This window comes from Gossypium hirsutum, chromosome D04, assembly GCF_007990345.1.
Source record: "Gossypium hirsutum isolate 1008001.06 chromosome D04, Gossypium_hirsutum_v2.1, whole genome shotgun sequence".
NCBI lineage: Eukaryota > Viridiplantae > Streptophyta > Magnoliopsida > Malvales > Malvaceae > Gossypium > Gossypium hirsutum.
In genome coordinates, this window is record NC_053440.1 from 55775675 (window position 1) to 55798746 (window position 23072).

The 23072-nt window shown below is 31.0% G+C and overlaps 2 protein-coding genes and 1 pseudogene across 2 annotated transcripts; all 3 read left to right on the forward strand.

Annotated features, from left to right (window-relative positions):
• Positions 1-870: 870 nt before the first annotated feature.
• LOC107898510 (squalene monooxygenase SE2) lies at positions 871-5659 on the forward strand. The gene is made up of 8 exons (XM_016823977.2): positions 871-1316; positions 2631-2742; positions 2846-3020; positions 3692-3860; positions 4185-4403; positions 4490-4768; positions 4855-5133; positions 5244-5659. The coding sequence occupies exons 2-8, from the start codon at positions 2682-2684 to the stop codon at positions 5370-5372; spliced, it is 1311 nt and encodes a 436-aa protein (XP_016679466.2). The 5' UTR covers positions 871-1316; positions 2631-2681; the 3' UTR covers positions 5373-5659.
• Positions 5660-11376: 5717 nt separating this feature from the next.
• On the forward strand, positions 11377-16430 carry LOC107898508 (squalene monooxygenase SE1-like; annotated as a pseudogene).
• A 1821-nt stretch (positions 16431-18251) lies between these two features.
• LOC107898506 (squalene monooxygenase SE2) lies at positions 18252-22820 on the forward strand. The gene is made up of 8 exons (XM_016823971.2): positions 18252-18700; positions 19840-19951; positions 20031-20205; positions 20831-20999; positions 21478-21696; positions 21779-22057; positions 22147-22425; positions 22532-22820. Exons 1-8 carry the CDS (start codon positions 18452-18454, stop codon positions 22643-22645), a joined length of 1596 nt encoding a protein of 531 aa, XP_016679460.2. The 5' UTR covers positions 18252-18451; the 3' UTR covers positions 22646-22820.
• The last annotated feature ends 252 nt before the right edge of the window (positions 22821-23072 follow it).

Here is a 23072-nt window from a genome sequence, read left to right on the forward strand (position 1 = left end):
GGATGATGAAACCTAAGGGGGAGGGGTTCTATATATAACAAACCAAACCCCCTCCCTTTCTATCTTTTCCTAATGTGGGATATTGCCAATATTCAACACACTTAACATCATCACTGTATTGCAAAAATTCCTTAGCTTTCATACTTGCCAATGCTTCTGTATTTTTCCGAAATTAAATTGTAATGCACCAAAAGAAATCATCTATCCCTACTTTTAGTTAAATTTAAATGAAATACGAAAGGACACAAGAAGTAATTGCCTACATAAATATATTACTTTTGTAGAGGTTATATTTATGATCTATATAGTATAATGTTGGGGTAAACTCGAGTTAAGCAACGAATAAGAATAAATAGAGAAAAATCGGATACAAATATTTACTTGAAAAAACTCATTTTAAGAGGATAAAAAATCACGGGTAAAAAAAACTTCACTAGAATGGCAAATAATTGAAGAGGAGTACAAGATAGAGAAACAAAAAACAAACCCAAACTCAAAAATACAAAGTTCTTCCAAAATTTCCAAAAAAACTCTCTCTTAATTATGTTGTTGAATTGATCTCTCTAGTGTTGCTAAAAGCCCTATTTATAGGCTGAAATCTATGTGAAAATATGACTAAAACGTCTTTAGAATAATTAGAGTTAGACTAGAAAAAGATAACAGAGTTTAATTAGGAGATAAAATTCGGTTTAGTAGAGAACATGTCGTGACATGGCGTACATTGCCTTGTCGAGACATCATTTTTCGCATCGTCAAGACATTGTCTCTTTCTAGTCCCAACGTCAACCTTATTTCATCTAAAATGCGAGTCACGCTCTACATATAATAATACTAATATCATATTTAAGAGTTTATGAGGTATAGATGAGAGGGCCCAAATGAGATTTGCAAATCACAATAATTTAAAATGTTTGATATTGAAACATATTGTAAACATAATTAAATACTATACACATATTGAAATATCTTATTTGTCAATTGTGGTGATTATTATATGCCATTGCACGCTTTTCTTCTGTAAATGATGTTCTTCTTGATTATTCGTTCCATACATTGTTCTTAAATCAATGGCTGAGCAGTACATGGTTGGACTACTTGGAGGTGTTATAGCCTCTCTTTTGGGGTTTGTTTTCTTGTACTGCAATTTCCTAATCAGATTTAGGGGACTGAGGAAGCTAAACAGAGCAGCTTCGATGGAGTTTCCAAAGAAAAACAGTGTAAACAAAACTGGAAAGAGTGAGGGTGTTGGCACTACGGATATTATCATAGTCGGCGCCGGTGTTGCCGGTGCTGCTCTTGCCTATTCTCTTGGAAAGGTCTCATAATTTATCCTTTTTTCTTTATTTTGTTCTACCATTGCTTAATCATCTTATTTTCCTCTTCTAGCATATAACAATTACTAATTTTTTTAGTAAAAGTATTATAGAGGTTCCTAGTAAAGTTTTTGTATTAAGAGTTACATTGCATTTTGTCCCTTTTACCTAAAAAATAGCCAAATAAGTTCTTGTAGGTTAGATTAAATAACAAACTAGTATTTTCTGTTAAAAATTTCATCCAATTCTACTATTAAAAATTGGCGTGGTTGATGGTATAACCAGACAATTACACACAGTGTATCATGTGTACCTCATGCAAACGTATAGGAACCAATTTTAAATAGTAGAAATGGATAGAATTTTTAACAAAGAACTAGATTGCTCTTTAATCTAACGGGACTAATTTATTATTTTTTTTAAATTGAGAGACAAAATACAATCCGATTCTTAGTACAAAAACCTCCATGATACTCTTACCAATTTTTTTGAAAGGAACAATTACTAATTAAGTTCGCATTTTATTATTATTGGTTGAAGTGTTATATGGGAAGATAATATTTCGATAACTTAATTTAAGTTCACGTGGATCTGTGTTGATTTTTTATAATAAATTCAAATTTTAATTTGATGGTAAAATGAAATAATCAATGTTGTTTGAAATTGGATCGGTTCAAATCAGGAATTGATTTAAAGTATTTGTTTTAATAATTTATTTGATTTAAATAAGATGAACGGATCGAACTGAAAATCAATGATTTAATTAGTTCAACTACCGATCCTATTTAAAAATAATAACTAAAAATATATATTTGACTTTTTTTCTAATTGATAACGGTGTAATATCAAGTAGTAGTTAAAAAATATAAAATCTATTTTGACAGTCCAATTTGATTTTATTTAATATAAATGCATGTAATTTAAAATATAAAATTGTAAAATGTAATTTAAGCGCATTTGGATATTTGATAATATTTACTTGTAGAAAATTTTTTTGAAAGGTTTATTATTACAAATAGAGTAAAATGTAAAAGTATAATATATGCTAGCTCAAGTAATTATAGTGTAGAATTAAACTTGTAAATAGACAAAAAGAAAACAATTAGAAAGAATCTAAATAAAAAACATACATGGTATACACACATGATAGAATTAGAGATTCACATTTCGCAATTGCGCATGATAGAACTCAAACTCGGGTGCTTAAGAACCCATAGTCTTTGCATTAAGCAACAATGCCAAGATCACAATGGCATTCAAATTTGGATTTCACTGTGATACCATATGTAACAATTCTTAACAACTTACATTTTATAGGATGGACATCGAGTGTGAGTGATAGAAAGGGACTTAAATGCGCCTAATAGAATGGCCGGTGAAAGTCTAACACCAGGGGGCTACTTAAAGTTAATTGAATTACGCCTTGAGGGTAAACAAGAAAAATCATGGATTTAAATAGTAGATGTAATATAATATTATAACGTTATTTCTTTATATAATTATTTATTTTACTTTGAGTGTTGGTTCTATAGATTGTGTAGATGAGATAGATGCGCAACGGCTTTTAGGTTATACTCTATACAAGGATGGAAATGAGGCTCGCGTATCTTTTCCTTTGGAAAAGTTTCAGTCTCATGTTGCAGGAAGAATATTTCATAATGGTCGTTTCATTCAAAGGTTGAGGAAAAAAGTTGCATCTCTTCACAAGTACTTTCTCTCCCTCCTCTCAATCATTCTTCAATATCAAAATAAGATTCCATAACATTTTATCTTAAAAGGATTAAGTGATTTGTAGTTTGTTTTAACACATTGCTTCTGTTTAGACCTGTCAATTGAGCTACTCAAATCGATTTTGGGTCAAGTCAATCTAGATCGAGTCATTCTAGTTCTATAATTTTTTTTGTGTAAATTCGGTTTTAGTGAGCTTAGATTCAAGTCATTTCAGGTTTGGGTTAAATTTTGGTTTGGACCGTTACAGGTTTGGATTCGAGTCCTTTTGGGTTTAGGTCAATAGGGCTTGAAGCTCGAGTTTTTAAAGTCAACTCATGATAGGTTCATGTCATTTTAAGTTATAGTCACCTCGATTTTTTATATTTTCAAGTTACTTATTTGGATCATTTCGGGTTTGAGTGGTCAATTTATGTTAGGGTAAAACGAGGTTCGGTTTAGAGGGATTCATGTTGTTGACCATTTATAGTCAAATCAAGCCAAGTTTAGGTTTGAATTGATCAAGTTATATTTTAGGCTTAAGTTAACACTGACAAGTTCACTTCTACTTGTATTAACTTGTTACAACAATTTATTAGAAAGAGTACATTTGAAATTATACTTTTTCTTTACAAGATCCAATTTGATGCTTTGATGTTATGATAATGTAGCGTAAGTTTAGAACAAGGGACAGTAACATCTTTGATTGAAGAAAATGGTATTGTCAAAGGAGTGCACTACAAAAATGGGAATGGTAAACTATTGACAACTTACGCTCCTCTCACCATTGTATGTGATGGTTGTTTCTCAAATTTGAGACGCTCTCTTTGCTATTCTAAGGTGAAAATACTTGGAAATTCTTGTTAAATTTGTTCAATTATGGTTTTTGTCTCTCTATTATGCTAAAATTTTATATTTATCATTCTACTTTATTTTGATTTAATTTAAATCTATTTATTTTTATAATTTTATTGTATGTCCAAATTGATAATATTATTAGTTGCATTTTATTACAAATGATACCTACTAATAACATTGAGAGATCATTTTTTTGTCCAAATTAAAGCAAAAAGATTAAATTCTAATTTTAGGATAATAGAGGGACTAATCCTAAATTCTATGCTTTGAGAAAATAAATTAAGGTCTATAGTTTTTTTTCTGCAGGTTGATATACCCTCTTATTTTCTTGGTCTTACACTGACAAACTGTAACCTTCCAAAAGAAAATTTTGGAGCTATTATATTAGCACACCCTTCACCAATCGTATTTTATCAAATTAGCAGCACTGAAATTCGTTGCATGGTGAATGTTCCTAGTGAAAAGGTACCTTCAGTTTCCAATGGTGAAATGGCATGTTACTTGAAAACTCAGGTGGCTCCCAAGGTATATTTAGATCTTTCTTTTATTCATTCATTAGGGGAATTTGGCTTAATTTATGGACGAACTGTATTGCTTATAATACATTTCAGGTTCTTCCTGAATTGTACGATTCCTTTATATCTGCAATACAGAAGAAGGGTAACATGAGAATAGCGCCGAATAAAATCATGGCTGCTGCTCCACACCTGACTCCTGGTGCGCTTTTGATTGGAGATGCACTCAACATGCGGCACGCTATAACCGGAGGGGGAATGACTGTTGCTCTGTCTGATGTCGTAATACTTAGGGATCTTCTAAGACCCTTGCATGATCTATCCGATGCATCCACCATTTCTAAATATCTCGAATCTTTTTATACCCTGAGGAAGGTATTGTAGTTTCATGTTTTATATGCATTTTGAAAGTGAATGGCAATGATGAAAACGGTATAATTTTGCCCTTTAACTACATGCAGCCAATGTCATCGACAATAAATATATTGGCTAATGTCCTACAGAAGGTATTCAGTGCCTCGTCCAATCCTGCAATGGAGAATCTGCAGCACACCTTTTTGGGGTATTTGAGACTTGGAGGGATGTTTTCATATGGAGCATCCGCTATGCTCTGTGGTTTATGCCCTTCTCCATTAAGCTTAGCATTTCATTTCTTTTCCATTGCAATAAATGGCGTTGGCCGATTGTTACTTCCATTTCCTTCTCCCAGGCGTTTGTGGGATGGGGCTAAATTCCTTTGGGTCAGTATCTTTACCAAACATTTATATAATAACATGATATAAATATATAAGATCTTAAATATGATTATGATATAGAATCATATTAATAAAAATATTTTCATGTTTTTCAGGTGGCATCAAGTATTCTTCTCCCCTACATATACTCTGAAGGAACCAGACAAATGTTCTTCCCTCTAACTGTGCCAGCATATTATAGAACTCCCCCTGAAAATAAGGACAAAAAAAACTTCATGCATTAATTAGCAGCATTTGTTGGAACAATTCTATGTTCATAACAAAATCTCATACATCTGTTACTTGCATTTTTAAGTAGGTCTTAAGACAATGGGACGCATGTCTAGAGACAATGACGCATCAAAGCTAAAATAAGAAAATAGGTAAGGTAAATCTCGAGACATTAATTATTAATTGTTGTATATTAATTTAGATGTTTATGGTTAGCATATAAGGTAAAGTGTTAGCATTTTTTATATTGAATTGAATGTATGTGAAATTGTGATTTATGTGATAATTGAGTATTGGATAATTATGGCATTAGAAAAGTGAACTGAAACCCTATTAACTGTATCGGACTGAGTTGGATATAGATGGCATGCCATATGATTAGAAGAGTTCAGGGATACTTCGACTTCGAGTCGAAGAGACATTGGGTGTCAAATTATTACTTCGGATAAATTCGATGAGATATTGGGTACCAAATTACTTCTGCATGGTCGATGAGACACTGGGTGTCAACTTATTGCTTCGAATTATCCGATGAGGCACTGGGTGCCAAACTGGTGTGTTTTGGTTGGATTTGTATATCCGTCCGTGTAACACCCCTTACCCGTGTTCCTTGCCGAAACAGAGTATAAGGTATTACTAGAACTCAAAACACTTATAATTTTTTTTATAAAAATTTCGGCAATATTTCGGCTTGTTTTTACGTAAAACCCCCTGCAACTTTCCAAAAACAATTTCAAACAACTTCAATATTTCCAACCAATTGCAGATATATGTTCAGACATAATTTTTACATTAATAATCACCAACATATTAAACCGAACAACACTATATATATATTTATACCACATCACATAAAGTCATCTATACATGGCATATTTCAAAATATTAATTACAAAATACCCAAAAATTTGATGATAGTGTGGATGATTTCCTGACTTCGTCCAAATTCCGATCTGGCTGATGTCACTATAATCAAGGGAAAATAAAAACGAGTAAGCATATAGCTTAGTAAGTAAACATATGACAAATAAATAAATTTCCCACATGATTTCATAGCAACATAATTTTAGTCACACATAAATTTCAAGGTTCGTTTAATTTCCAGCAAACTGTCTTTCTGCGTCACAGACGCTAATTTATTTTTATCTGGAGTTACAGGACTCCAAATTAAGTTCCGTAAATTTTATCCGAAACTAGACTCATATACCTTTCCACCATAAAATTTTCAGAATTTTTTATTTAGCCAATTATTACAGTTTATTCTTTAAAGATTCCTCTGTTTCATTGTCCTACGGTTCTGATCTCCCTTTACTAAAATTTACTTAACTCTCTGTAAAAAATTAAAAAAATGACCTCGTTTGTTTCTATTAAAAATAGACTCAATAAGGAATCCAGGCATATAAATTTCAGGTCATAATTATTTTTGTACAAATTTTGGTGATTTTCCAAAGTTGGAACAGGGGATTTCGAAATCAATCCAGCCCTGTCTCAAATAAATTCAAATATCCCCAAATATACAACTCTTTTGCTTGCTCTGTTTCTTTCATATGAAAATAGACTCACTCATATTTAATTTCATATATTATTCAACCTCCAATTCATTTTCCATCATTTATGGTGATTTTTCAAAGTTGCCCAACTGCCGTTGTTCAAAACAGTTTTATATTTAATTTGCTCTTTTGTAGTTTTTGATACTTCCTCTTACCTTATACATGGGTTGACTATGTATCAAACCCAATATTCCTCCCATAAATTTGTCCACCATACATAAATATTCACCTTCCCAGTTTCCTCGTTGAACACTCGGAATGTTAACCGTTATCGGTGGATTCAGCACTTAGCAACCACCAGTGATTCGGGGAATCAGCACTTAGCAACCCCTTTCACATTCAAAGATATGGTGGAATCAGCACTTAGCAACCACCAATCATTCGGGGAATCATCACTTAGCAACCCCTTGGGGGAATCAGCACTTAGCAACCCCCTTCACATTTAAAGATACGGTGGAATCAGCACTTAGCAACCCCTTGGGGGAATCAGCACTTAGCAACCCCCTTTATATTTAAAGATACGGTGGAATCAGCACTTAGCAACCACCAATGAGTCGGGGAATCAGCACTTAGCAACCCCTTCATATTCAATGTACTCCGGCTTATTCCGAGTGTTCAACCGAAACCCATATTTTCAACACTTTACCACCTTTCCCAACTTAACCACATTTTTAGGATCTTGCCAAATATTTATTCTATGTTCTATTAAATACTAACATATATTGAATAATATCAAAATAATGCATTAAATCACATGTTTACTTACCTCGGTGCAAAATATCGAAATTTTGCAATTTACTCCACTACCTTCTCTTTTCCCCGTTTGAGGTAGTCTTCTCGTCTTTCTTGATCTATAATGGAAAATTTAACTCATTTAATGTCCACATTTATTAAAATAATCCAGCACCCAACTTTTTGAAAAATTACAATATTGCCCCCAAACTTTTGCATAATTACACTTTTGTCCCCAAGCTCGGAAATTAAACTTCATCACTTATTCTTATGTTTTATGACATGCTGAACATTTTTCCCTTCTATGGCAACATCAAATTCTCACTCTAACACATACTTTTGAACATTAACTATTTTTACCGATTATGTCAATTTACCTGTTTTCGTTTAAAATCGCTTAGCAAAAGTTGTTTAACATAATTTCTAGCTTCATATTCCACTATAAAACAGCAAAATAAACACTTTTCACCTATGGGTATTTTTCCAAATATAAACCCTAACACGAATTAATAGTAAAATAAGCTAAACCGAGCTACGAGGATTTCAAAAATGCAAAGAATATTAAAAACGGGGCTAGGATGCACTTACTATGAGCTTGAGAAAGCAAAGAAACCCTAGCTATGGTGTCTTCCAAATTTTGGCAGCAACTTAATGAAGATGGACACCATTTTTCCATCTTTTTCCCATTTTAATTCTATTTATTTACTAATGACTAAAATGCCCCCCATTTAAAAAAAATCTATTTCACCCATTTCTTATGTCTATTTTTGTCCATCAATTAAATAATGGTCTAATTACCACATAAGGACTCCCAATTTAGAATTTCATAACAATTTGACACTTCTAACATGTAGAACTCAACTTTTGCACTTTTTACAATTTAGTCCTTTTGACTAAATTGAGTGCCCAAACGTCGAAATTTTTGAACGAAATTTTTACAAAATTTTTCTGTAAAATTGTAGACTATAAAAATATAATAATAGTCATATTTTCCCTTGTCGGATTTGTGGTCCTGAAACCACTGTTCTGACTAGGCCTAGAATCGGGCTGTTACAGTCTGAGTCCGTGTCATGTTAATAGGGTTATTGAATAAAATAGTGTTATGATTGATGTTGAGTGGTGATTTGAAATATGGTTAGAGATACATGATTTGTGTATTTATGAATTGAATATGAATGAACAATATTGTTGTTCAAATGATTTGTGTTCATATTGTGAAAAGCTATCTGGGATAGCAAATGATAAAATTTGAATGTGTTATAAATATCTTATTTATGAATTGAATAATTGTATGACTATAGTTATTGTATGTTATATTATTTTACTTTTAAGCATTTGGATTATAGAAATATCATTGAGTTTATACTCAGCATACGGTTTATTTTTCGTGCGCAGGTTAGGTTAAAGTCAGATTGTCGATTTAGCATCCATCAATGATTCCGAATTTAAAACGTGGTGATGTATATTTCTTTTTGTGTCGGCATGTACCTAGGATGTCTTATGCTTGTCATTTTGGGAAGTGAATGTAAATGATGTTATAAGATGATATTGGTTACTTATATGCATAATTATAGGTGTTAAGTTGAGGTTTAATGTGGAATGTTTAAGTTGATGCATAAGTGAGAGTGATATAGGCAAATTTGGGTTGAAATTGGTATGATTTTAGAATTGGCTTAAATGGCGTTTTATTTGATTGTTTTGATAATATATGTGAAGTACCTATGATGGTACATTGGTTAGGAAACTATGATGATTGTTTTGACATGTTTTAAAGGTATTAAATTGTGTTTTAAAGTGATTGAACCATTGGTTTTTTACTTGCTTGGTGTTCAAGGTTGCAGGGAAGGGTAAACTTGATGTTTAATGTTCATTTTGAGTCCACACAGCTAACACATAGGCATGTGTCCCCTGTTTCTTTGAAATTTTTTTATGTTTTCGAAAAAAATTTCCTGGAGTATCAGATTTAGTCCCGATTTGTTTTTAACACATATTTTGAGCCTCGAGGGCTCATAAAAGGGATAATATGATTAAATTATGATGTGTATGCTAGATGATTATATAATTTTCATATTTGATCTAAAAAGTTCGGTATGCTCCGTAACCCTGTTCCAGCAACAGATAAGAGTTAGTGGGTGTTACACCCTCTTTCCATTCTTCCACTTTTCCACTCAACTAAGCACACCTATGGGTGAGAGATTTGTAGGAGGGTTTCATTTAAATTAAGGTTTCAAAAGTCTAAAAATGAATTTACCTTTTTTTCGATAAATATATTGAAGAATTTAAAATTTTGTGAGTAATTTCAAGAATGAATTTTAATAGCTCAAATTCCTTTTTTAAATTCCGCTTAAATAAGTGGTTTTTCGAAATCTCTAACAATTTTAACTGACTTAATACACATGGTTCGACTATAAAATAAAAACTTAAACCTCAAAAATTATTTTATTTAATTATAATATATTTTTTAAAATTTTATTGTATTAAAGTTATTTATAAATTTTTACAAATATAATGATTTTCATATTGAATATTGTTTATATTATTTATATTTAATATAGTTATTCTTTTTATAATTATTTTCTAATTTGTAAAATTCCATTAAACTAAATTTTTTTGTAAACCAATTATTTACCCCAACAAAATAACCACAAATACTAGCATTTTAAATAATCTAAAAAAATTCTAATTATAGGTCTCAATCATATATGCTCTTTTTGACACAATGCCTAGAACTACCCATAGTCCCTCCCCAACTCATAGATAAAAGGATAATACGTTTCAGCAGACTCGAAATCACGTCTTTCTCCTCATGCCAATTGAATTAAGGTTCAATCGACAATTCGATACAAATTTAAATATATATATATTTTTTATTTATGTCATATGTTTGCTATTTTTATTGTGAAATTATTTTAATTCTGGTTAAAATTATTTCGCTTTAAGATAATTTATATGTTGTAATTATATTTAATAAATATTATTTATAAATTACAAGAAATAAAAATATATTATTAAATGCAAGTAGTTTGAATTGCGCGGAGTGCGGCTACTTATATTCAACCATCTATCACATCTGTTTGAAATAAAAGAAAATAAAATTGTTTTTTTTTGAAAAATTAAATTGAGTTGTCCTTTTCTCTTTGATTTTCTCTTTGTCTTTTAGCAATAATAGCTTTTCAAGGCTTAATTTAATAAGACGTACCCGGGTTGGTTTAGTTTTTTAAATTACCTTTTCATCGGTTTGAATATTTAATAGGCTTAATTTAGTTGGCAAGTTCTTAAGCTTGAATGGAGCACTCCAGAAAGAATTCTAGTTGTCAATCTTTGCTTTCACTTTCTCCTAAATCATCTACTTGCTAGATGGTTTTGGTGCAGAACAAATGAAATTCATATTCGTTTATGTGAATAAAATAATCGTTTATTTTTTCAAAATGCGTAAATATTTTGATTTTCATAAAATATAACTTTATGAAAAAAAAAAACTCAACTATTACATGTGAAATTTAAATTAAATTAGGAAGGACCAACAATTGATTGCTCATATAAATATCTTATTTTTTCAGATTTTTTTTTTCGATTCGGATTCATCTCTCGTGATAAAAGTTGAAGTAAAATTATTAGTTATTAAGGTGGAGGCTCGTTCTCACCTGTGCAAAGGGATAAGCCACTGACATGACAGCATCCACAACAGATGACAAATTAAAAATTTAAAGGCGTGAAGTACAAAAACAGGCGCTGCTTCTTCACTCACCATTCATTGGACCCCTTTCTTAAATAAATGCTGTTCTGCTTGATTATCCTTTCCATACATTGTTCTTAAATCAATGGCTGAGCAGTATATAGTTGGAGTTGCAGGTGTTATAGCCTTTCTTTTGGGGTTTGTTTTCTTAGTGAGATCTTGGGGGCTGAGCAAGCTGAAAAGAGCAGCTTCAATGGAATTCCCAAAGGAAAACTGTGTAAACAAAAATGGAAATGGTGAGGGTGAGGGTGAGGCAGTTGGCACTACGGAAATTATCATAGTCGGTGCTGGTGTTGCCGGTGCTGCTCTTGCCTATTCTCTTGGAAAGGTCCCAATTTTTACGCTCCTTTATTTTAACTTTATAGTATTAAGTTCGGAGTTGGGATAATAATAGTAACCAACTTTAAAGGTAGGTTTGGATGAGCGATTGAGTGCAGTGCGGTGTGTTTAGTTTATTTTTTGTCTCACGCTACAGTGTCTAATATTACCACCACCGCTGTTTTTACACTAACCGCAGGTAAACGCACCGCCCATCCAAACTCATCCTAAAAAGATAATTTTCAGTGGCCAAGCCACTAAGAGATTCGGGGAGTCAAGGCCAAAGGTCTAAAATTTTTCAATTTCTTTTTTATATACATGTAATGTAATCACCCTCCCAAATATAAAAATAGATTTTTCTAATATTTTTATAGTATTATAAATAATATTAAAATATTTTTTATTATGAAAATTGTTAAAATAAGATTTCGCAACAAAATAGAGGATAAGTTTCTTATAAATAATCTTGTTCTTTATTTTAAGAGATGTTGCCGAAACTTTTAATCTAAACTCTATATTTAATGATTTTATTTTTTTGAAAGAACATCGTGCACTAATCATATGCTATTTCTTCTTGATTGTTCTTTTTAAATATGTATTTATATAATCTTTTTTAATTTATATATATTTAGAAATATAATATGGAACAAAAATTTTATATAATTCTTTGTAGTGTAATTAACATAAATAATATTTGTTATAATATTTTTTTCGTAGCACGTCTAATTTTAGCTTGGCTCTTTCAAGATTAATATCCTGATTCTGTCACTGTTCATTATTTTAAAATAAATATAAAAGATACTTTAATATATGTCAAACAATAAAATAAAGAATTGAAATTCCATCTTAGGGTCTGTTTGATTGACGTAATTGATTTTTCGGAAAATCATTTCTAACTTTTCCAGCGTTTGATTGGCGAAAAACATTTTCCATTTGGAAAATGAACTCCAAAACAAGGGAAAATGGGTTACATTTTAGGGAAAATGTCTTACCCTTTCAATTTCCGTAAGACATTTTCCGTGCTCTCCTCTCTATCGCCTCCTTCATTCCTTCCTTCATTTCCGGTAGAAAATTGCTTCTGTTTATCGATTTTTCAGTAACTTCTTTTTTTTAATTATTCAATACTTGTTTTTTTAACACAATTACAAATAATTTATTTGATATTAGTTTTTTTCAATTTATAACGATTAATATTGTAGCTTAATAATTGAGTATTATTATAAATAAATCATTGCAATATATGTAAAAACAATTTAAAATATAAAATTTATTAATACATATTAATATATGCAAAAACAACTTTTCCGGAAAATATTTTCAGAAAATCTGCCAAATAGCAAAAAATATTTTACACAGATTCAATCAAACACCAGAAAATATTTTCCAGTAAATCATTTTACAGAAAAGTAAAACATTTTCCAGAAATCATTTTACGGAAAATATTTTACTGGCAATCAAACAGACCTTAATTATATTTAATGTAGAAATACATATAAATATTTACTAAATAGAGATTTTTAAAAATATTGTAGAGGTGGAGAATGCTCCATTTAGCGTCAATTAACATCAGTTTCTGTCTTCAAGTTTTCATAAGATCCTTGAAAAATGGATTTAACTATGATGTTATACCTAATAATTTTTTTATAATTATATATTGCAGGATGGATGTCAAGTGCAAGTGATAGAAAGAGACTTAAATGCACTTAATAGATTTGCTGGCGAATTATTAATGCCAGGAGGCTACCTCAAGTTAATTGAATTAGGCCTCGTAGGTAAATAAGAAAATTAATGGAATATAATGTTACAATGATATTTCTTTGTATATTTTTATTTATTTATTTTACATTAAATGTTGGCAATACAGATTGTGTAGATGAGATTGATGCTCAACAAATTTTAGGTTATACTCTAAACAAGGATGGAAAGGAGGCTCTCATATCTTTTTCATTGGAAAAGTTTCAGTCTCATGTTGTAGGAAGAACCTTCCATAATGGTCGTTTCGTTCAAAGACTACGAAAGAAAGCCGCATCTCTTCACAAGTACTTTCTCTCCTTCCTCCCAATCATTCTTTAATTTCAATATAATATTTTAGAACATTTATCTTAATGGATTAAATGACTTGTAGTTGTTTTGATCCATTACTTCTATTTAGACCTATCAATTGAGCTCATTCAGTTGATTTTGGTTTGATCAATCTAGATAAATCACTCAAGTTTTTAAACTAACACATCATTTTGGTTTTTATCACTTTAGGCTAAGGATTATTTTGGGTTCAGATCATTTCATGTGTAGATTTGAGTCATTTTGGGTTCAAACATTAGAGCTCCAGGTTATAATTTTTTGAGTCTGGTCATTACAATTTAATATCGTTTTGGTTCTAGTCACTTCGAGTTTGGGTCCTTTCAAGTTAATTTTTGAATCATTTTGGGTTTGAGTTGTTTTAAGTTCAAGCTAGTTTGGGTTAGGGTAAATTTTTGTTAAAGTTGGAGGGACTCAAATTGTGGACCCTTTATAGTCAAATCAAATTGGATCAAATTTAAGTTCCAATTGGTCGAGTCAAATTTTTAAATTCAAGTCAAAATTGACATGTTTGGTTCTTTTACTATACTTTGTTTCAACTTGTTTTAATCAGAAATTATGCCTCTCTTTACAAGCTCCAAATTCATGTTTTGATGATATGATAACGCAGTGTAAGTTTAAAACAAGGGACAGTAACATCTCTACTTGAAGAAAATGGTATTGTCAAAGGAGTGCACTATAAAGATAAGAGTGGTCAATTGCTAACAGCTTATGCTCCTCTCACCATCGTCTGTGATGGTTGTTTCTCGAATTTGAGACGCTCTCTCTGCCATTCTAAGGTGAAAAAATGCTTACATATATACTCTTGTTAAATTGGTTTAATTCTTATTTTAGTCACTCTATAACGTTAAAAATTTGAGATTTAGTCCTATTTTATTGTGCCATAATTTGATTCCATTATTTTTGTGATGATATTAGTATGTCAAAATAGATCAGTTGCTTTTATTAAAGAATTGACTCATTTTTTGGTCATATAGTCCAGGTCACATTGAAATCAAGTCAATTAGGTTGAACCAATAATGAAATTACATGTTACTCGAATGTTAGTTAGTTTTAATAGAAATCTATGTCATTATTTCAATGTAACAATTAACGATGTCATCAATTTGGGCCTACAATAAAAGTAGAGAGACTAAATTTGCCAAATTGAAATAGAGGAATAAAATTCCAATTTCAGCTTGGTAGAGGGATTAAAACCATAATTAGACTTAAATTATATGCTTTGAGAAAATATACATATAAAGGTCTCGATTGTTTGTGCAGGTGGATATCCCCTCTTATTTTGTTGGTTTTATCTTGACGAACTGTAAACTTCCAAAAGAAAAATATGGAGCTCTTATATTAGCAGATCCTTCACCTATCCTATTTTATCCCATTAGTAGCACTGAAATTCGTTGCTTGGTGGATGTTCCTAGTCAAAATCTACCCTCTGTTTCCAATGGTGAAATGGCTCATTACTTGAAAACTTTGGTGGCTCCCAAGGTATATTTTTATCTTTCTTTAATCGACTCATTAATGGAATTTGGTTGAACTTATGGACTAACTATATGATCTATGATACATTTCAGGTTCTTCCTGAATTATAGAATTCCTTTATATCTGCAATAGAGAAGAAGGGCAACATAAGAATAATGCCGAACAAAATCATGGCTGGTGCTCCACACCTCACTCCTGGTGCTTTTTTGATTGGCGATGCATTCAATATGCGGCATGCTATAACTGCAGGGGGAATGACTGTTGCTTTATCTGATGTTGTGATACTTAGGGATCTTCTAAGACCCTTGCATGATCTAACTGATGCATCCGCCATTTGCAAATATCTTGAATCCTTTTATACTCTGAGGAAGGTATTGTAATTCATGTCCTATATGAATTTTTTAAAGTGAATAAAAAGGAACAAAAAATGGCATAAATTTTCACTTTTAACTGCATGCAGCCAATGTCATCTACGATAAATACACTAGCCAATGTTTTACATAAGGTATTTAGTGCCCCGTCCGATCCTGCAATGGAGAATCTGCAACAAACATTGTTGGGGTATTTGAAACTTGGAGGGGTTTTTTCATCTGGAGTATCAGCTCTGCTCTCTGGTTTATGCCCTCGTCCATTAAGCTTAGTATTTCATTTCATTGTCATGGCAATGTATGGTGTTGGCCAGTTGTTACTTCCATTTCCTTCTCCCAAACGCTTGTTGGATGGGGCTAAACTCCTTTGGGTCAGTATCTCTAGCAATGATCATTTCTCATATATCATGATCACTAACACGATAAAAATATATAATAATTTTAAAATGACGTTATTTTTTTTTGTTTTTTCAGGTTGCATCAAGTGTTTTTCTCCCCATTATACACTCTGAAGGAGTCAGACAAATGTTTTTCCCTCTAACTGTGCCAGCATATTATAGAACTCCCCCTAAGGGAAAAAAAATCTGAGAGGAAACTCCATGCATCTGTAGTGAACAATTCTATATATATTCGCAATAGATTTTCATATTTGTTTCTAGTTAGCATTCTCAAGTAGGCTTAATGGTCGTTTGTACTCATATTATTTTTATGTGTCTTGTTTAAAATTCTAAATAAAGGTTTTGTAATTCTTGTGTTGGTGTTATTTTTATGTATCTTGTTTGAAATATTGAACTAACGCGTTAGTATTTTTAAGTAGGTTCAATAAGCATCCTATTCGTATTGTTTTTGTTAATATAACTTATTCATGAGTTCATTAATATTAATAAGTGTATAGCGATCTCATGAGTTTGGAAAGCTCTTTGGGAGAGATTTTGCACAACTTGAGTGTATATCCTAAAGCATTTGTTGCGATGGACAGGATATTTCTAGATAGAGCTTTGATATAGGTGACTTGAGTGGAAATATCTATCCAAATTTTGCACAAATTTACAACCAAGTGAATAAAGTTGAGTTTATGATGCATTTTCGATAAAATATCTTTTTAGCTAACTGGCGGCAAAAGTGACATTAAATATTCCAGAAAAGATCTTTGATGCACTCCCCAAGCGTATAGCAGAACTTCCCCCGGCAATACCAAAAAATAAGTTAATTTGTCTTTTCCCTTGGTTTTTTCTCCAATAATAATTTATCCTTTTTGTTTCTGCATTACGTGTGGTGGAGGTACATCTATCATATTTTTGTCAACTTTTTTGTTTTTCCATTACGTGAGGTGGACAGCGGCCAAACTATGGGACTCCCTCACTTAAAATAGAAAATTTTTTATTTAAATTTTTAAAATTTTTAAAATTTTAAATTAAAAAAATAAAATTGTACTTTGATGTTTTTTAAAGTTGATAAAAATTTAATTTAATTTTTTAAAAAATTATAAAGATATAGGCTATTAAAATAGTAAAATTATATTTTTATTGTCATAAAAATTACAATTTAATTTCGACCTTCTAAATTTTTTTTGTGACATTCGGGACTAAACTGAATAAATTAAAAGTTGTTAAGAAATTATGCCATAGACTAAAAATACAAGGTCTCTAACATGAAAGTATATGAAATCAGATTTTGATTCAATACTAAAGATTGAAAAGTATGAGCATTTCTAATATAGGGAAAAATGAAGAAAATACAAAATATATTTGATTATATGTTTATCATGTGGTTGAGTGAAAACTAAAGCTATTTTATAATTGAATTATCGAACGTAGCTAAAAACAATGCCAGGCCGTCCTAAGATAAAGGAAATGCGAGAATCGAAGAAAGTAATTAATACGAACTAATACGATTTGTACATTCATGATTCAAATTCAATATTTGCAAACTAAATTGTCTCATGGTTTGGTTTGTATTTCAATACTATTGAACATATGTTTGATCTTTAGATTTGTAATTTGTAAATGTTTAATTTAAATATGATATAAAAGTATGAAAAGTAAAAAAAAACGTGATGATAATAATATTAATTATAATTTAAAAGAAGAGATATTTTATTATTTTTATTTCACTTTAAAATAGATCTGATTTTACGAAAATTTGAAACAATAGAGAACTAACCTAGTAAAAAGTATACTTTATACTTTATAATTAATATTGTTTGATAGAAAGCTGTTGTAAAAGTATCACAAAAATTATCGAATTATTTATTTTATATAAAGAAAAACTTATGACCACTAAATACATATTAATAAAGACCTAATATTTAATCAATATGATAAAAATATCGAATCAATTTAAAATTGTACATGCATAAGAACCACATTATTTATATCGATATATTCATTTTATAATTATATAAAAGTTTGAGTAAAACTATTAGCTTTACAGGTGGATCTCAGAGGCGAAGTAAGAAAATTTTTAAGTGAAATTAAATTATATATTTTTAAGATAATAAAAATATAATTTTACTATTTTTAATAGTTCATACTTTTATAAATTTTAAAAAGTTAAATTAAAATTTTATCCTTTATCAAATATTATTAATTTAAAATTTTATAAAATATCTGGCGGAGTACTGTGATTTTAGTTGCCACTTGTGCAAAGGGATAAGCCACTGACATGACTGCATCTGCATCCATGAAAGAAGCCAAATTGAATTGTAACTTACTGCTCCTTTACGCTAAGAATTTTTTCAGAGACGTGGAAGTACAAAAACAGGCGGTGCTTCTTCATTCTTATATAAATGCTGTTCTTCTTGATTATTCTTTCCATACATTGTTCTTAAAACAATGGCTGGGCAGTTTATAGTTGGAGTTGCAAATGTTATAGCCTTGCTTTTGGGGTTTGTTTTCTTAGTGAGATTTTGGGGGCTGAGCAAGCTGAAAAGAGCAGCTTCAATGGGGTTCCCAAAGGAAAACTGTGTAAACAAAAATGGAAATGGTGAGGGTGAGAGTGAGAGTGAGGGTGTTGGGACTGCAGAAATTATCATAGTCGGCGCTGGTGTTGCCGGTGCTGCTCTTGCCTATTCTCTTGGAAAGGTCCCAATTTTTTATCACCTTTATTTTAATTTTATAGAATTAAGTTTCGACTTGGGATAATAATAGTATTGAACTCTAAAAGGATCTTGGAGCCACATACAGACTCTCCCAACTTTTCCAATATTTTTGTAGTGAAAGAGATTGTTTTAATTTTTTATTTAAATTTTATATTTAGTGATTTTATTTCCTTAAAGGAACATCGTGCACAGTTTAAGTAGGTCTGCTCATGACCTGGTCCAGTTCAAAAGTCCGCTCGAAAAATAGAAGATTTAGCTAAAAATATAGGCTCAAAAAATGAGCTTGGGAGAAAAATGCCCGTTTAGAAAACGGGCTAAGCCTCAAGTAAGGTTTTTCAGCCCGGCCCAAATATGTAGTTTTTTTTTTTGCAATTTTTTTCTATTTTCTTGTTGTTGTTTTTCACTATTTTGCTACTATTTCACTATTATGTCGTTATTATTTTGTTGTTATTGTATAACTATTGTTTTATTGTTAATTTTGTTATTATTTTAGAGGTATTTGCTTGTTAAGTTGCACTTATCTTAGTGTTATTTAAGTATACATTTTTTTAAAAATTTATTTTCAATTTGTTGGAAAACAATTATTTTAATATTTTTAATATTTTTTTAAAAAAAATTAATACAAGCGGAGCCCGGGTTTTAACATTTTATTCGGGCTAGGCTTGAGCAAAATTTAAGGACCATATTTTGGGCCCGGGCCAAGCAAACGAGTCTAAAATTTTGGTTTTGCCCGGCCAAACCCATAAACACCTCTAGTTTTAAGTAATCATATGTTATTTCTTCTTAATTGTTCTTTTTAAATATGTATTTATGCCATCTTTTTTTAACTTACATATATGTCTTTTTTGTAGTATAACTAACATACATAATATACGTTACAAGAAATAAATATAAAAGATACTTTAATTATGACAAATAAAAAAATTGAAATTCCTTCTTAATTATATTTAATGTAGAAATACATATAAATATCTAAGATTTTTAAAAATATTGTAGAGGTGGGGAATGTCGCATTTAGCTTCAATTAACATCAGTTTCTCTTCAAGTTACCATAAGATCCTTGAAAAATGGAGTTAACTATGATGTTATACCTAATAATACTTCTATAATTATATATTGTAGGATGGACGTCGAGTGCGAGTGATAGAAAGGGACTTAAATGCACCTAATAGAATTGCTGGTGAAGCTCTAATGCCTGGAGGCTACCTCAAGTTAATTGAATTAGGCCTTGAAGGTAAATAAGAATACTGGATGCAATATAATATTTCAATGTCATTTCTTTAAATATATTACTTTGAATGTTGGCACTACAGATTGCTTAGATGAGATTGATGCTCAACGATTTTTGGGTTATACTCTAAACAAGGATGGAAAGGAGGCTCTCATATCTTTTCCATTGGAAAAGATTCATTCTCATGTTGTAGGAAGAACTTTCCAAAACGGTCGTTTCGTTCAAACATTACGAAAGAAAGTAGCATCTCTTCACAAGTACTTTCTCTCCTTCCTCCCAATCATTCTTTAATTTCAATTTAATATATTAGAACATTTATCTTAATGGATTAAATGACTTGTAGTTGTTTTGATCCATTACTTTTGTTTATGAGCTCGTCCAGTTGATTTTGGTTTGATCAATTTAGATAAAATCACTCAAGTTTTAAAACTAACACATCATTTTGGTTTTTATCATTTTAGGCTAAGGATTATTTTGGGTTCAGATCATTTCCAGTTTATATTTGAGTCATTTTGCTCCGGGTTTCAAATTTTTGAGTGTGGTCATTACAATTTCATATCGTTTTGGTTCTAGTCACTTCGAGTTTGGATCCTTCCAAGTTAATTTTTGAATCATTTTGGGTCTGAGTTGTTTTAAGTTCAAGTTAGTTTGGGTTAGAGTAAAATTTTGTTCAAGTTGGAGGGACTCAAATTGTGGACCCTTTATAGTCAAATCAAATTGGATCAAATTTAAGTTCCAATTGGTCGAGTCAAATTTTCAAATTCAAGTCAAAATTGACATGTCTGGTTCTGTTACTATTACTTTGTTTCAACTTGTTTTAATCAGAAATTATGCCTCTCTTTACAAGGTCCAAATTCATGTTTTTATGATATGATAACGCAGTGTAAGTTTAGAACAAGGGACAGTAATATCTCTACTTGAAGAAAATGGTATTGTCAAAGGAGTGCACTATAAAGATAAGAGTGGTCAATTGCTAACAGCTTACGCTCCTCTCACCATTGTCTGTGATGGTTGTTTCTCGAATTTGAGACACTCTCTCTGCCATTCTAAGGTGAAAAAAATGTTTACGTATTCTTGTTAAATTAGTTTAATTCTTATTTTAGTCACTCTATAACGTTAAAAATTTGAGATTTACTCCTATTTTATTGTGACATAATTTGATTCCATTGTATTTGTGATGATATTAGTATGTCAAAATAGATCAGTTGTTTTTATTAAAGAATTGACTTACTTTTTGGCTATATAGTCAAGGTTACGTTGAAATCAAGTTAATTAAGTTCAACTAATAATGAAATTACATGTTACTCAAATGTTAGTTTTAATGGAGATGTATGTCATTATTTCAATGGTAACAATTAAGGATGTCATCAATTTGGACCCACAATAAAAGTAGAGAGACTAAATTTTGCCAAATTGAAATAGAGGAATAAAATTCCAATTCCAGCTTGGTAGAGGGACTAAAACATAATTAGACATAAATTATATGCTTGGAGAAAATATACTTACAAAGGTCTTGATTTTTTGTGCAGGTGGATATCCCCTCTTATTTTGTTGGTTTTATCTTAACGAACTGTAAACTTCCAAAAGAAAATTTTGGAGCTTTTATATTAGCAGATCCTTCACCTATCCTATTTTATCCCATTAGTAGCACAGAAATTCGTTGCTTGGTGGATGTTCCTAGTCAAAATCTGCCCTCTGTTTCCAATGGTGAAATGGCTCATTACTTGAAAACTTTGGTGGCTCCCAAGGTATATTTATTTCTTTAATCGACTCATTAATGGAATTTGGTTGAACTTATGGGCTAACTATATGATCTATGATACATTTCAGGTTCTTCCTGAATTTTACAATTCCTTTATATCTGCAATAGAGAAGAAGGACAACATAAGAATAATGCCGAACAAAATCATGGCTGGTGCTCCACACCTCACTCCTGGTGCTTTTTTGATCGGCGATGCATTCAATATGCGGCATGCTATAACTGGAGGGGGAATGACTGTTGCTTTATCTGATGTTGTGATACTTAGGAATCTTCTAAGACCCTTGCATGATCTATCTGATGCATCCGCCATTTGCAAATATCTCGAATCCTTTTATACTCTGAGGAAGGTATTGTAGTTCATGTCCTATATGAATTTTTTAAAGTGAATAAAAAGGAACAAAAAATGGCATAAATTTTCACTTTTAACTGCATGCAGCCAATGTCATCTACGATAAATACACTAGCCAATGTCTTACATATGGTATTTAGTGCCCCGTCCGATCCTGCAATGGAGAATCTGCAACAAACATTGTTGGGGTATTTGAAACTTGGAGGGGTTTTTTCATCTGGAGTATCAGCTCTGCTCTCTGGTTTATGCCCTCGTCCATTAAGCTTAGCATTTCATTTCATTGTCATGGCAATATATGGTGTTGGCCAGTTGTTACTTCCATTTCCTTCTCCCAAACGCTTGTTGGATGGAGCTAAACTCCTTTGGGTCAGTATCTCTACCAATCATTTCTCATATATCATGATCACTAACACGTTAAAAATATATAATAATTTTAAAATGACGTTCTTTTTTTTTTCTTTTGTTTTTTCAGGTTGCATCAAGTGTTTTTCTCCCCATTATACACTCTGAAGGAGTCAGACAAATGTTTTTCCCTCTAACCGTGCCAGCATATTATAGAACTCCCCCTAAGGGAAAAAAAATCTAAGAGGAAACTCCATGCATCTGTAGTGAACAATTCTATATATATTCGCAATAGATTTTCATATTTGTTTCTAGTTAGCATTCTCACGTAGGCTTAATGGTCGTTTGTACTCATATTATTTTTATGTGTCTTGTTTAAAATTCTAAATAAAGGTTTAGTAATTCTTGTGTTGGTGTTATTTTTATGTATCTTGTTTGAAATATTAAACTAACGAGTTAGCATTTTTAAGTAGGTTCAATAAGCATCCTATTCGTATTATTTTTGTTAATATAAATTATTCATGAGTTTATTAATATTAATAAGTGTATAGAGATCTCATGAATTTGGAAGACTCTTTGCGAGAGATTTGGCACAACTTGAGTGTATATCCTAAAGCATTTCTTGGGATGGATAGGATTTTTCTAGATAGAGCTTTGTTATAGGTGACTTG